General features: G+C 39.9%; 1 protein-coding gene across 1 annotated transcript in view; it reads right to left on the bottom strand.

The window, feature by feature from the left end:
* ank2a (ankyrin 2a, neuronal) overlaps positions 1–14,129 on the bottom strand; it is a 108,479-nt gene that overhangs the window by 51,162 nt on the left and 43,188 nt on the right. The window contains exons 3-22 of the mRNA XM_037698283.1: positions 13,413–13,511; positions 9,285–9,383; positions 9,067–9,165; positions 8,790–8,975; positions 6,258–6,356; positions 5,744–5,842; positions 4,600–4,698; positions 4,316–4,513; positions 4,131–4,229; positions 3,930–4,028; positions 3,721–3,819; positions 3,312–3,509; positions 3,104–3,202; positions 2,800–2,898; positions 2,484–2,681; positions 2,273–2,371; positions 1,869–1,967; positions 1,651–1,749; positions 1,473–1,571; positions 1,282–1,354 (exon numbers count right to left, since the gene is read on the bottom strand). Of these exons, the coding sequence (XP_037554211.1) occupies positions 1,282–1,354; positions 1,473–1,571; positions 1,651–1,749; positions 1,869–1,967; positions 2,273–2,371; positions 2,484–2,681; positions 2,800–2,898; positions 3,104–3,202; positions 3,312–3,509; positions 3,721–3,819; positions 3,930–4,028; positions 4,131–4,229; positions 4,316–4,513; positions 4,600–4,698; positions 5,744–5,842; positions 6,258–6,356; positions 8,790–8,975; positions 9,067–9,165; positions 9,285–9,383; positions 13,413–13,511 (2,338 nt within the window). The remainder of the gene's footprint in view (positions 1–1,281; positions 1,355–1,472; positions 1,572–1,650; positions 1,750–1,868; positions 1,968–2,272; positions 2,372–2,483; positions 2,682–2,799; positions 2,899–3,103; positions 3,203–3,311; positions 3,510–3,720; positions 3,820–3,929; positions 4,029–4,130; positions 4,230–4,315; positions 4,514–4,599; positions 4,699–5,743; positions 5,843–6,257; positions 6,357–8,789; positions 8,976–9,066; positions 9,166–9,284; positions 9,384–13,412; positions 13,512–14,129) is intronic.

Raw genomic sequence — 14,129 nt, 5'->3', positions numbered from 1 at the left:
CCCCACCCTCATTCGTCCCACCCTGGGCCCTTGAGCAAGGCCCTTAACCTTCACCATCTGCTCCTCCGGGTGTCCTAGATAGCAGCTCTCTGCTCCACACGGAGGGCTGTGGTAGCTCGGTGTCTGTGGTTGCGTCAGGAAGAGTATCCAGCGTAAAAATAACTGCCAAGTCTTTGTGCGACTTAGTTTGCTGTGGCGACCCCTAACGCAGGGAGCAGCCGAAAGAAGAAGAAGTTGTTGTTTACTATCTCTCTTTAGGACCTTGTAAATATTACAATTACTTTTTCACTTTTTGGTACTATGTTTTTGTACCCTTATTCCATGCTTTACTATTTCTTGTTTGTTTGTTCTTTGTTTTTTTTAGTGAGTCAAATCGGTTCTTCTCATCCAGAGCATTTCATTGTATGTTAACCTTGTGCTAACCTGCATATGACAAATAAACACAACTTGAACTTGATCCAACCACAGACCACCGAGTCACCATAACCCTCTGTGTGATGCAGGGTGGGGGGGTTTAAGGGCAATGAATTGGTCAAATGAGGGTGGAGGCAGATGTGGGTGCTTCACCTTTTCTGCCCAAAATTTGATGTTATGGTCAGCAAGAGGAGTTGAACCGACAACCTTCCAATCCCTGAGTTCGCTTCTCTAAACTTCTGTCAGCACAAATTGCAAAGGCAGCCACAAGCTGCAGATCCTTTTTTGCAGCCTGAGGGACTTCCTGTAGAACTATCCAAATATTTCCGCCAGAATAATGATTTAATGTGGAACTGATAGCAAGTCATGCCAAGTGAATTCAAACTTTATTTATAAAGCTGATTAACAATAAATGCTCACAACTTTTCCACAGAACCCCCCTTTAAAAGACCCAAAATGTCCCTTTAAAAAAATAAACATGCAGTTAGTGTCCACCAGGAAAGAATTGAACTCTTTAACTCTACCAGTTAAGATCAGTTTGCAAACTGAGATTACAAGCATCTAGTGTCAGTTCTCTATTTATTTACTTCATTTTAAAAATCTTTTGTTATAATCCCGACACACAAAACCGTCAGAGCAGACATTTTGTTGTACCTTCCAGTGCTACAGACATCTCAGACAACGGTTCATCCTCCACCTTCAGAGCTATGAGACATACAGTTTGTGAAACTACATTTGTGAACACTGCCACATTTTAGCCCAGACCATGATACTTAAAGAAACTTAAACCTTTTCCCTTGTTTTGCCAATAAAACGGCAAGTTTTGACACAAATCAGGGCCACAATCAGTTGCATTCTTTCGCTCACCTTCTTCATCAGACACATCAAGAATCTCAGTCATGGTCTCTGGAACGTTGAGTTTGTGTTTCTCCGTCACCGTCTGACACACAGTCACAGTCATGGGAAAAAAATCCAACAAAACACAGAAAAAAGTTACATTAGATTAGGAAAATTAAAAAAGGAAATGCAAATGTCCAATCTGGAACTTGGAAGCTCACCGTGGTGGTGGTGATGACCTCTTCAGTGACGACTTTCAGTGTGTCCACCACCGAGATGTAGCCCAGCCGTTTGGCGATTGACAGAGCGGTGTTCCCATTCTAACAGAGAGAAAGACGTTATAATGCACTGTCGCTCGAAGCTTTACATGAGAGTAATGTTTCTTTTGCTTTGTCTTACCATTGTGGTAGTGTTAGGCTTGGCCCCGTTCTGCAGCAAAACACTGACTATGTGCGTATTTCCTTGTTGCGCTGCCTGATGCAGTGGAGTGTAACCATTCTGTAAATACCACAAAAGAGAGTTAAACCTTTTTCAGTCACTAATAAAACAGTAATTTTAGTTGTGTTTCTGAATCTGAACTGAGTTTTCATGGTTCAGATTTTAAAACTCATTACTACCTTGGTTTTAGCATTGACATTGGCCCCTTGTTGCAGCAGGAAGCTAACCATCTTGGCATTTCCATAGTGACACGCCACAATTAGAGGAGTGTATCCAAGCTGCAGTGTTCAGAAAGGGAGAGCAAGATTTCATTCCACGTAGTTGCAGTTGGCTTTGTTAAACATACTGACTGAACCTAGTCAGTACTACAGTAACTAACTTTAAAATGTAATGCTTCCATAAAGCCAGTAGGTGGCATGCATGCTGAGTCACAGTAAACTCAAAATGCCCACAGTGATGTAGTTCACACAGGTTCAGTTCTTCTTCATAAGCCTGTGTGCACTGAGTTGTTTAATGACTAGGATCTCCCGTGTGTTCTGGTTGGTGTGTATATGAATGCATAAACAAGTAACTGCAGTCATACTTTAGTTTGCTGGTCCAAGTTAGCATCATGCTTGGTCAAGACTTCTGCTGCGTTCACCCTGTCTTCTTGAGCTGTGAGATGTAAAGGAGTCAGTCCGCTCTGTAACACAGAACACCCTGTTCACTGTGCACTGCAGTAGCATAGATGCAAAGCATTAGCTGTTTTTTTGGTTCATGGAAACAAAAATATTCAACTGTTTTTTGTGTTTGACCTTGGTGGCTGAGTTGATGTGGGCTCCTTTGCGCAGCAGCAAGCTGACCATCTCAGCGTGTCCTTCCTGGGCTGCCAGGTGCAGGGGGCTGACCCCCTGCTTGGTCAGAACGTTGGTCTCAGCTCCGTACTGCAGCAGCGCTAAGGCAATGTTTGTCTGGTTCTTTTTTGCTGCAATGTGGAGAGGAGTGTAGCCGTTCTGGACAAGAAGGAATGACACCTGGTTAATGGCGTGGTGAATATCTGAGATCAACAGCAGTGCACGTTCACAAAATGCTTCACTGATTCATGCATTTTTCTTAAATCTTTAGTCTGACCTTAGCAGTGACATGAGGTGAAGCTCCTTTATCCAGCAGCAGCAGAGCCACCTCCTGATTGTCGTAATGAGCTGCTACATGTAGTGGAGTTAAGCCATTCTGTTAAAGTAAACATTCACATGAAATATATTTTCATCAAGCTTTTATTTTCATGTTTACTGCAAAACATCACTTCAGTCCTACTCTGCAATAAATTGATTTTTTTCTCAAGCTATAAAATGGAATTACTGCATCTCTCACAGATATTATTTTCCTAAAACGGACTCGGGCTTTGAGAATGTGCAGCTGTAGATCTTCAGCTCACCTTGCCAGCTTCATCAGGAACAGCTTTGCGTTGAAGGAGAAGTTTAGCTACATCAAGACTTCCGTATTTGGCTGCTACATGTAGAGGTGTGAATCCTTTCTGTGGACAAAAAAGGAAGCAAACTCTTTTTTTTTCATTGCCCAATTGTTTTGTTTTCATGTTTAGTTGCATCTCTGTCTGTAGGCGCAGCTATCCACCTTCTGCTTACCTTAGTGGCTCGTGAATGAGAGGCTCCAGCTTCAAGAAGAACTGCAGCAGTTTCTACTTGACCTTCTCTGGCTGAGATGTGAAGAGGAGTGTAGCCGTTGGTGGTGGCAGCATCTGGGTGGGCCATGTGCTGCAGCAGCAGCTGGACAATGTCAGTTTTACCCAAACGGGATGCAATGTGGAGGGGAGTCTGATCCTCCTGTGGTTGAGGAAAGAAAAAGTTTGTATTTTAAATAGAGAATATGGCAGTAAAAAAAAACACAAGTTTTTATAATTTTAGAGGCAGTGAGATTAGAAAATAAGAACTAAAACAGAGACCAGTGCATCTGCAAATCACTGAATGCAATGCTATTAGTCATCATTAACAAAAAGGTAGTGTTAAATGCTGATGATGCTGAAAGATGACTCACCCTGGCCACGGCATCCACCAACGCTCCATTTCTCAACAAACAACGAACCACTTCCATCTGACCTGCCCGAGCTGCCATGTGGAGAGCGGTCTCGCCACGCTGACGTGCAAACACACAACATTCGACAGCGGTAAGACACTGAGGTGCAGGAGAAAATGTGTGCACGGTTCCAAAAAACTGACCACTGAGCTGAAGTAAATACTACTCACAATGTTGCGAACATCTGGAGAGGCTCCGTTCTGTAGCAGGAGAAGAACGATGTTGAGGTGACCCATGAAAGCTGCTACGTGGATTGGAGTCAAACCAGACTAGAAGGAAAAAGATGGAAAGAGCAAAGGAAAGCAGCACTATGTGAAAGAGTGATGCAGTTTTACATATACTGTCCTCAGACAGTCAGGTAAAACACTTACCTCAGTGATTGCTTGGATGGAGGCACCGTATTTAATTAGCAGTTCCATCACCTTCACTCTGTTCTTCTTACAAGCGATGTGAAGAGGAGTAAATCCATTCTGATAGGAAGAGCGACAGAACGTCTGGTGTTTCAAAACCTTTAATAACACTTAAACTGGAGCTATGTAGTTGTTATAATTCCTACCAGTGCTCTGACGTTGGGATTAGCCTTTTTGTCCAGGAGGAGCTTGGTGACTCTGTAGTGGCCGCAGTGAGCTGCAACGTGCAGCGCTGTGAGGTAGTCGAGTGTGACATCATCAACAGGCGCCGTGTGTTGCAGCAGGAGTTTAACGCACTCGACGTGGTCTCCTTGAGCCGACATGTGCAATGGGGACAGTCCATTCTGCATAGTACAAAATACTATTTAGCTGCAGAACAAAATAAGAAATTAAAGTTTATTTATGCTGTGAAAAGTGCATCATGTAATACCTTTGTTCTAGCTAAAATAGGGGCTCCTCTTTCCAGAAGAATCTCCACTGCCGTGTCATGTCCACTCCTGGCTGCACAGTGCAGCGGCGTCAGACCATCCTGTGGGACAATACAAACATATATATGAACCCATGAGCACTGCATTAGAGTTGCAGTCAGGTCTAAAAATCTGGCCCGGCCAGGCCTGAAGCCATATCATTTTTTCAGAATCCAACCTGAAGCCGATGAATTAACTATAATTACAGGCCCGAAAAACAACAAATTTCTTTTAAATTACTGTAAGATTTTACTGCTTTTGTAAGCAAATCAGTTTGATTTTAAAAACACATTTCAAAGAAAGGAAGACATGACTTCTTCTTTCACCAAATGGATATTAACATACAAAACAAATAGCCTAAAAAATCAACTCCAAAGAATGGCTATTATACAGATGAACAAAAATATTTTTAAAGCAAAATTCTTTGGAAAAATATAGAACAAGGCTATTTTAAATGAACACGCTGCTTGCTTCTGCTTTTGTAGATGCTGCTACTTCCTTTGCCGCAGGTGACAGCAGGTGTGGAGATGCGTGGCCGGTGATCAGCTGATCCATCTGAGCTTAACCGGACTTTTTTTTTTACCTCTTTTAACCATCCAGTCGGACCTGCCTCCTCCTCTACAAGTAGATTAACACAATTTTATATTGTGCATTCTTATTTAGTGTTCTTTGTGCTGTATGATTTGTAAAACCGCATCATAGAAACCTCAGCTGACATGCACAATTATTGCGCAATGCTCCAGCGGCAGCACTACTCTCTCTTCACGGTGTGATTAACTGCTGCACTCTTCTTTCTGTCCTCATCCTCTCAACATATAAACTTACTGCCTCCTCCTCTACAAGTAGATTAACACAATTTTATCATGCATTATTATTTAGTTTTATTTGTGCTGTATGATTCGTAAAATCGCATCAAAGCCCGAGACAGGTCCAGCCTGCACATTAAGCACATTATTATTATGGCCCGGCCCGAATTTGGGCTCGGGTTAGAAATGACAGCTCTACACTTCACTGACTAGTGCACCCAGTCAGTTACCCCAAATTACCTGCTGAACGTTTTTTTTTTTAAACAAAAACTTTTGTCCAGATTTCAAATATAATTCTCACCCTTGTTTTAGCATCGATTTGAGCCCCTCGGTCCAACAGCAGAGCCACCATGTTGGTGTTGCCTCTCTTGGAGGCCACGTGAAGAGGCGTTATCCCATTCTGACAAGGCAAATAAATAAAGGAATGTTAAAACTTCCAAAGAAATACTGCATTCAAGTGATTTCGCAAAAATACAAATCATTTAACAGGTTTTGTGAGAAGACATTAATGTATCTCCTACAATATGTTTTGCATAATTTCTTTTTGTTGAGCATAAAGCTAAAAGATAACATCGCATTGCATTTAAAAGTGTTGGTTCCACTAAAAGACACTTCAGCTGAAAAGAAATGTAAGCCAAATTAAATAAAAAATGTTTTAAATGTTAGGGTGAAAACGTTGGTAAAAGTTTAGAATAAAGAGGAAAGTTAGAATGTTAAAGATCTTCATGTGTCAACGCACAGACATGTTTCAGCTTTTAATCAAACAATTTAGACAAAATGTCTCTATTTGCTCAGGAGTAGAAATGGAGCTCTACCCGGGCCGTGAAGTCAACAGCAGCTCCTCTGTTCAGCAACAGGGTGGAGACGTTCACGTTACCGTAGTGAGCAGCGATGTGTAGGGGCGTGAAACCACTCTGTTTTCGACAGACAAGCAAGAAAGTGTCAAAGGATCGAGTGAGACGACGACAAGAGAAGGAAAGAAAAAAGAAAGAAGGAAAAAAGAAAGAAAGCAAGAAAGAAATGTCTGTAGTAGACATAAGAAACGGACTGTTTAAGCGTGTGATGAGAAAGATGCATGCTGAGAAACAATAAACAGTGTAAGAAGCACTATAAAGGAGCATATCCCAAAATAGAAAATACAATGACTTACACGAGCAAAATCCTGTAAAACAGCCATGCTAGCTTTAAAAAAATTCACAACTTGTTGGGCTTTTAGTAACGTAAAAAATTTTGAAAAAGAGGACAATGAAAAGCAAAACAAGACAAAGCTACAACATGCTGGTTTGCATGTACGTTTTTCAGCTAGTGCTTAAATGAAGCATGTTTTATGTAAACTGCAAACATCTATATTACACAGTTATAGGACAATTAACTCCTTACCTTCCCATTCTGATAGACATGGTGCAATTTAATTAAAGAACATAGTTAACTTAAAAGTAAACAAAGTGTTTGAGAACAAAAAAAACTGTACAACATGCTAAGTACACATGCTGTAAGGTCGTTCAGAAATAAAGAATCATTGATTTAAATAATGAAATTAATCAGTGTTTACTTAAAAAAAACTGCAATACAAAGAATATACATTTACTGACAAAAATAGTTAAGCGCTGAGAAGGAATGGTTTGATTTGAACGTAACATGGTTTGCATGTAAACCAATGATGGGTATGTGAATAATTCAATTTGTAAGGAATGGGCACCAGCGAGGGTTTAAATGGTGACATCACAAGTGACGCAACAGTGTAACTAAATAGTTGGCTAGAGCATCCAACAGTCAGTGAGTGAAGGTCGACAGAAGCAGGGGATGCCTCATAGTCACATTGTGAGTTTGCTTGAGGCCCAGTGGCTGTATCATGCATGTGGTGCATGCAAATGTCATAGTTTTTCAAAGCAGGAACCATTGGGTACATGAAGGCACTCAAGGCTCCCACACTTGTCATAAAGGTTCTGACCACCCAAGACAAATCATACCAAAGGAGAATCACTGCAGTGCAGAATCCTGTGACATCTTTTCCTGTCATCTGCACACAAGCATTCAGCTCTTTACAACACCCAGTGTTGTCCTGCACCGTGTCTTGATGACTGTCACCAACCAAAATACGTGTTCACCATCCAGTAAATAAACATTACCATCTGACCAGAGATGGCTGCATTTGGAGTGGTGCTGTGAACAGGAGGCGTAGACTGATGACGAGTAGTGTTGTATCATGATCATTAATAAATTTTGTTTCTGCGTTACCATGATCGACCTTCAAGCATGCATATGACGATGCCGAGGGGGAGAGGATCAATTTGGCAATGTTGTGGACAGATACACTGGTGTTATTCCTGGAGTTATGGAATGGGGAGCTTAACTTCAGGTCACCTCTGGTAGTGATAGAGAGGATACAGTAAAATGTCAGTGACATCCTGCATCTGCATGTCTTCCAATTTCTGAGCAGAGCCCTGGTATGGTCTTTTTTACAAGACAAGACCCATCCACACAAGACATGTGTATCTATGGACTGCCTGCATCACGTAAAGGTAATCTGCGACTAACCAGTTTCCCACTCATTCCCCAATCTATCATGGTATCTGCTTGGTCACCACTTACAACAGATGTGGAACGATTTATCATGGGTCCATCAGTGTGCCTGAACTGCCAACGCTGAATTTCCACCACCATTTCTCGGTGCTTAATTTTCTTTTGTCAGTGAAGGTATTAAAAGCATTCATCCCTTCAAACATGAACATGGTCAAATAATTTACAATTCCACTGAATAAACTAACATTCTCAGTCTTCCACTACTGGCCATGCAACGAGTAGTACAGTGTTGAGAACTCCATGCATTCATGTTAACAGTACAAAACTCTGACATGCAGGATCTCCATAAATCACAAAAGCCCCATTAAAAGGGGGAAGTTCTGGATGAAACATCTGAAAGAGATGGTCATAACTGACAAAGCAGAATCAGATAAAGACGGGACAAGTCTGTATACCTCTGTGGTTCTATTGACCATCATCTGGTTAGGAAGCACAGAGAAAGAAAGGGAGGACGGGGTGTAGGATTGTTAAGACAAAATATTTCACATATGTGATGCAGGAAAGAATACAAAGGCAAGGAAGCACACAACAAGGCATTTTAATTGGACTTGGTGTAGTAGGTAGAAAAACACTAACAAATTAACTAAACTTGTATTTTTTAACAAAGAATAGTGCACTTTGTGCTGCCTTGTGGTCAGTTTTGTGTTAATAACTATATGACAGCAGCTTTTCTACTTCAGTCTGATTTTTCTCTTTATTTGTAGATTTAGACCTATCAGAACTTACAACTCCTTCAACCGTTTTGTTCTGTGTTCCTCACTCACCTTAGACTGGACATCAGCATTGTGGTCATTCTGGAGTAGGAGAGCAGCAGACTTGGTGTCGTCTTTACGGGCCGCTATGTGCAGGGCCGGCAGGCGAACCTTCCCCTTGGTGTCGTGCTCCAAAAGCAGGGAGACGACAGAGTTATGGCCCTGCTGGAGGGCAATGGCAAGAGGAGTGAAGCCGTCCTGAAGGAGCAGTAAAAAAAAAAAAGGTGAAATCAATTTGATTAAAGTTAATAATTTGTCAAATTTAACACAAATTCATACAATAACATACTTCTGTTGCAATGCTTTGGTTTCCATCGTTTTCCAACAGGTATCGGACCACCTCCAAATGATTTTCCTGGGCTGCCATGTAGAGTGGAGTGAACCCATTCTGAACAGACACAAGCATCCAGTTTGTAGATACAACTATTATACAATCTCATATCCTGAGCTGACTGTTCATGTCAAACAATATAATTAATTTTACTCATAGTTTTTAACAGATCTCACCTGGGACTGAGCGTTGATATTTGCCCCTCGGTTCACCAGGAGTCTGACTACTTCTTTTTGTCCAGCCAATGAGGCAATGTGGAGAGCGGTGTTCCCTTTCTGGGAAAAATAAAATAAAAATAAAAAAGTAGGATGAACGCAATTACAAAGTTAGTTTCCCAAGTGGATATAAATGATGAAAGAACTTTAAACTAATTGAAAGAAATGTAAATGCAAAAGGTATGAGAGATACTTAGTATCTCAAGTGTTTTATACAGTACACATCAGTATCATCAGTTTATTAGCTTCCATTTATTTGATTGCAGAGGCAACAAGTCCAGGAGATGACCAAACATCCCTCTTCTCCGAACCACTGTCCAGCTCCTCTTGGAGGCCACACCAAAGATAATACAGCAAATTCTGGGTATTCTCCCAGTAGGACATGTCTGGTAAAAGAACTGATAAAGATTCTCAGTCATCCAGGACATGAAAAATTAAAATAAATAATGTCTCCTGGGGCCCTGTGATGGACTTGCGACCCGTCCAGGGTGTACCCCGCCCCTCGCACAGTGACTGCTGGACATGGGCACCAGCGACCCCCGTGACCCAAAATGGAATAAACGGGTAAAGATAATGGATGGATGGAATGTCTCCTGGATGAGAAGTGAAACATCTTCAGTCACATAATACAGTAGAATTCCATTAGTTGGTTTTTTTTGTACTTTTTTTAAATGTTTGGTAAGGGGAGGCATCTAGGAGGCATACTAATCTGTTTCTTAAACCACCTCAGCTGTCTACTTGCACTGCAGAGGACCAGCAGCTGTACTCTGAGGTGCTCCTGAGTGAAGGAGTCCCTTACCCATTGATCCAGCTCCCACTCCATCCTACCATCACTTGGGACCAAGACACAAGTGACATCTTGGTAATCACAGAGTCGTAATAACGGTTAAAAAATATATATACATTGAGGACAGTTAACAAGGTTATGAGTAGAGGTCAAATAAGTAAAAGGTTTTCATGTATTCAGATGAATGAGGCAGTTATTATCAAGTCTTTTGAAACAGCAAACTACATCAATAATTACTACCTAAAAAAGTAATAAGAATCAGAGATGAGATGCCCCTAGTGAGTGCTAAATTGTCACATGAAATCATTAAAATTCAAATAATGAAGGATAAAAACTGCCAGCTTGTATTTAAGCGTATACTAAAGGACGAAATGGAAAAGCTGCTTGTAACAATTAATAGTAATAAACTTTGTGGAGTAGACAGTATGAATGAAAGGCTTCTTAAGATCTCAGCTAACTTTATAGATAAGCCTTTATATCATATTTTAATCCAGATATCCATAATCCAAATTTATGGGAAATTTCAAAAGTTTTTCCATTGTCTAAAAATCCCAAAGAACTACTGACAGGTCAAAATTGCTGGCCCATAAGCATCTTATCTGTCTTGAGTAAGATGTTGGCTGGAGTGATGTTTAAACAGATTCAACACTGTATTCAGTTCAGCATGCTTATGAAGACTGGTTGAGACAGACTGATAGAAAATGACTGGTAGTTTTTGTGTTTCTTGATTTAAGTTCAGCCTTTGATATTATTCATCATGAGCTTTTACTTATGAAGCTTATGGTTTAAAAAAATCAGCCATCGACTTCATGAGTAGTTACCTCAGTAAGTAACTGGAAACTATGTGTTATGTTTATGTTCAATGGTAACGGTTCAGACTTTGTGACCATTTCATGTGGAATTCCACAAGGCAGCTGTTTAGGCTCTCTGCTTTAAAGTATTTTTGTAAATGACAATCCAAATGAATTACATAAGGAATTCATAACTGTATATGCAGACGATACAACTATATGTGTATCTTCTGATAGTTTGGACTGAGTAAATAAGGTGCTACAACAAGAACTGTTGTCTGTTTCTGAGTGGGTGATGAACAGATTTAAACTGAAAGTGTCAAATGCAGTGTATGGTGTAGAGCTCTAAGTCTGTCAGACCAACTCAAATGCAGCATATTTCTTTAAATGGAAAATCAACAGAACAAGTTAAAGAGGCCAAACTGCTGCGAGTTATATTAGATCAAATACTATCATGGTCCACACATATGCATAATATTGTGACTAAAATTAGTAGAAACATCTCAGTAATATGGTGCAATGTTCATTTTATGTCTCCCAAAATAATAAAACCAGTCTTACAGTCTTTAGTCCTGTGTCACCTTGACTACTGTCCAGCTGTTTGGTGTGGTGCTTCAAAACAGATGTGGATGAACTGAAAATAATTCAAAATAAAGCTGCAAGATTATCACTTGGCTGTTATTTTAGAAGTAATGTTAACTTCATGCATCAAAGCCTGTCACGGATGAAGATCAATGATGAACTAGTCTGCAGCCAACTTTACTTTTCTTTTGACATAAAATGTGGATTTTACATCAACCTTTAGGCTTTTCCTCACAGTTATTACCCACCTCTAACATATGTGGTTTTAATACCAGACATACACACAAGTTCAAAGATGAACTTTGGTGTTTTGAACCACTTTGGCATGACTGTCTTAGAGGAGTTGACGGGGGAGAGGGTGGGCCCTGGAGGCCATTTGAGCACCAGCAAACTGTTTTTTTCCTCCCCACTATGGAGTATGCTGTTTGTGTGAATCAGTTTGTTTGGTGGCTCCTCAGAATGAAGAAGTCCTTTGGATGAAAGATGAAATGTCTCAGCAAAAACATAAATCATTCAGATGACTTGACTGATTGTTGGATAATGGAATAATATTAAACTGAATGAGTTTTTCAATCTATGAGTGAACTCTAGATAGTTTTTTTTTTTGCTCTCTATTTTGTTTTGACAATTTTGGGGAATTATTGTAGTCAACAACTTGTTCATGTGTCTCTTGGCTTTTTTTTGATTGTGAGATTTTGAGTTGTAATGATTGTAAATTTGTGTATTGTAATGCATGTGGGTGTGGACCCCAATAAAGAAAAACACCTAGATATCTGCACTCCTCTGTTTGAGGCAATGACTCACTCCCAAACTGGGGTTTGTGATTTATTTTTTAATTCCACAAAGAAACGAACGTTGAATTGGATATCAGTACCTCTAAAACAAGAATTTAAGTTTTAATGAATTTGCAATGTGACAACCAACATCGCCAAATAAAAAAAAGTTAGATTTTGTCACCTTGATATTATTCAGTGGTCTGCGGACCATGGTTTTAGAAGTACTGTCAAGTATTTTGACTTTCACCAACTTACTTCTTGGAATCATTCTCAATATGTGCTCAATAAACTATGTTTTTTATTTAAAAACTTGTGTCCCTGTATTACAGAGTCAGAGTTTCTTAATTTGTCATACACACCACATGCACATGTGGTGGAACAAAATTGTGTACACAGGGTCCCAGTTACAAGTATAATAATATATACAAGTTCCATATTACAAGTATAACATAGACATCGCTATAAAGTATAAAGCAGTAAACAAAATCTGAAGCAGTCAGTTGAGACCATAGATCAACTAGCAGCTCTACCTGCTCACCAACACCTGAACCAACAAAATTATTTTATTAGTTTATTAAGAAGGAAAGGAGTAACACTCCTTCAGATGGAGGAGTTATTATGTGCTCATCTTTTGCATATAAAGCTACAATTTAAATTAAAAATTAAAAAAACAACACAAGATACATGTAATTATCAATATATGATTTCTTAAAAGACCAACAATAACTTGCAGACAATAAGCACAAAATATTCCTTTTAACTTATCTTCTTTGATGTCTGAAGCACAAACTGTTTTTGTTGTCCTATTCAGGACATGAATGTCACTCAACGTTACAGGCAGCGTGGTGACAGGTTTCATGTTAGCTCCTTACTAGCTCATAGCAAGCAGCAGCACTACTCACTTACAGTCATTCTCCTCATTCCATTGGACTGCTGGGAGGATACCGATGTGTGTTGCAACTTTTGACCCACTTTACTACTTTTAAAGCTGATGGCTTAAAGTACCTGAAAGAGAGAAGATACGCCTCCCTTCCATTTGCTTCTGTTTTCTCCACGTCTTTTTTTCTTACAGAGCTAAATATCAAACTGTGTTATGTTCTTAACTGAATAATTAACATAAATATCAACAATTTGCATCGTTAACCTGTTATACCTTGGTGGATGAATCAACATGTGCTCCTCTCTGCAGCAGTTCCTCCACTAAATCTTTGTGCCCCTCCTTAGCTGCCAGGTGTAAGGCATTGAGACCATTCTGAGAAGAAAAAAACAAAATTATTACTTCTCATGAGACCAGAATTGATAAAGTTGTTCCTGTTCCTGTAGAGTATTAAACAAACTAAATGGAAAATACATAGACCATGGGAAATGTACATTCAGACATTATCAGATGCACTTTTTATGGCTTGCCACCACGAAAGGCAAAACTATTACTAAGTCTTTGTGCGATTTAGTTCACTGTGGCGACCCCTGAAGAAGGGAGCAGCCGAAAGAAGAAAAAAAAAGTTCAGTCATTCAGAACGCATGCTAAACTGACCGTGGACGTGTTTCAGACCCACAGTCACCATTCAGGAAGATGCTGTCAGATAACAAAAAATATAGTAGTTTCCCCTTCTAGAAAGTTGTGTGGGGGTTACACCAGGGCTCTCACTCATTAGAACTACAGGTGAGCAGCAACAATTAGGACAAATGATCATTTAAAACTCAAACATGCACATATTCACTACATAACCAAAGAAAAGAAAAAAGCACCTCATCTCCATTTCCTTCCATTTTGTATATCGTCCTTTTAAATCTGAGACGTTCAAACTTCGTATTAATCCTCTAGATGTCCTGTGTTCTTGAAAAAAGTCAGCAACATTTTTTGTCTCCA

This window comes from Nematolebias whitei, chromosome 3, assembly GCF_014905685.2.
Source record: "Nematolebias whitei isolate Nwh7 chromosome 3, NemWhi1, whole genome shotgun sequence".
NCBI lineage: Eukaryota > Metazoa > Chordata > Actinopteri > Cyprinodontiformes > Rivulidae > Nematolebias > Nematolebias whitei.
This window is presented reverse-complemented; position numbering and strand designations above follow the sequence as displayed.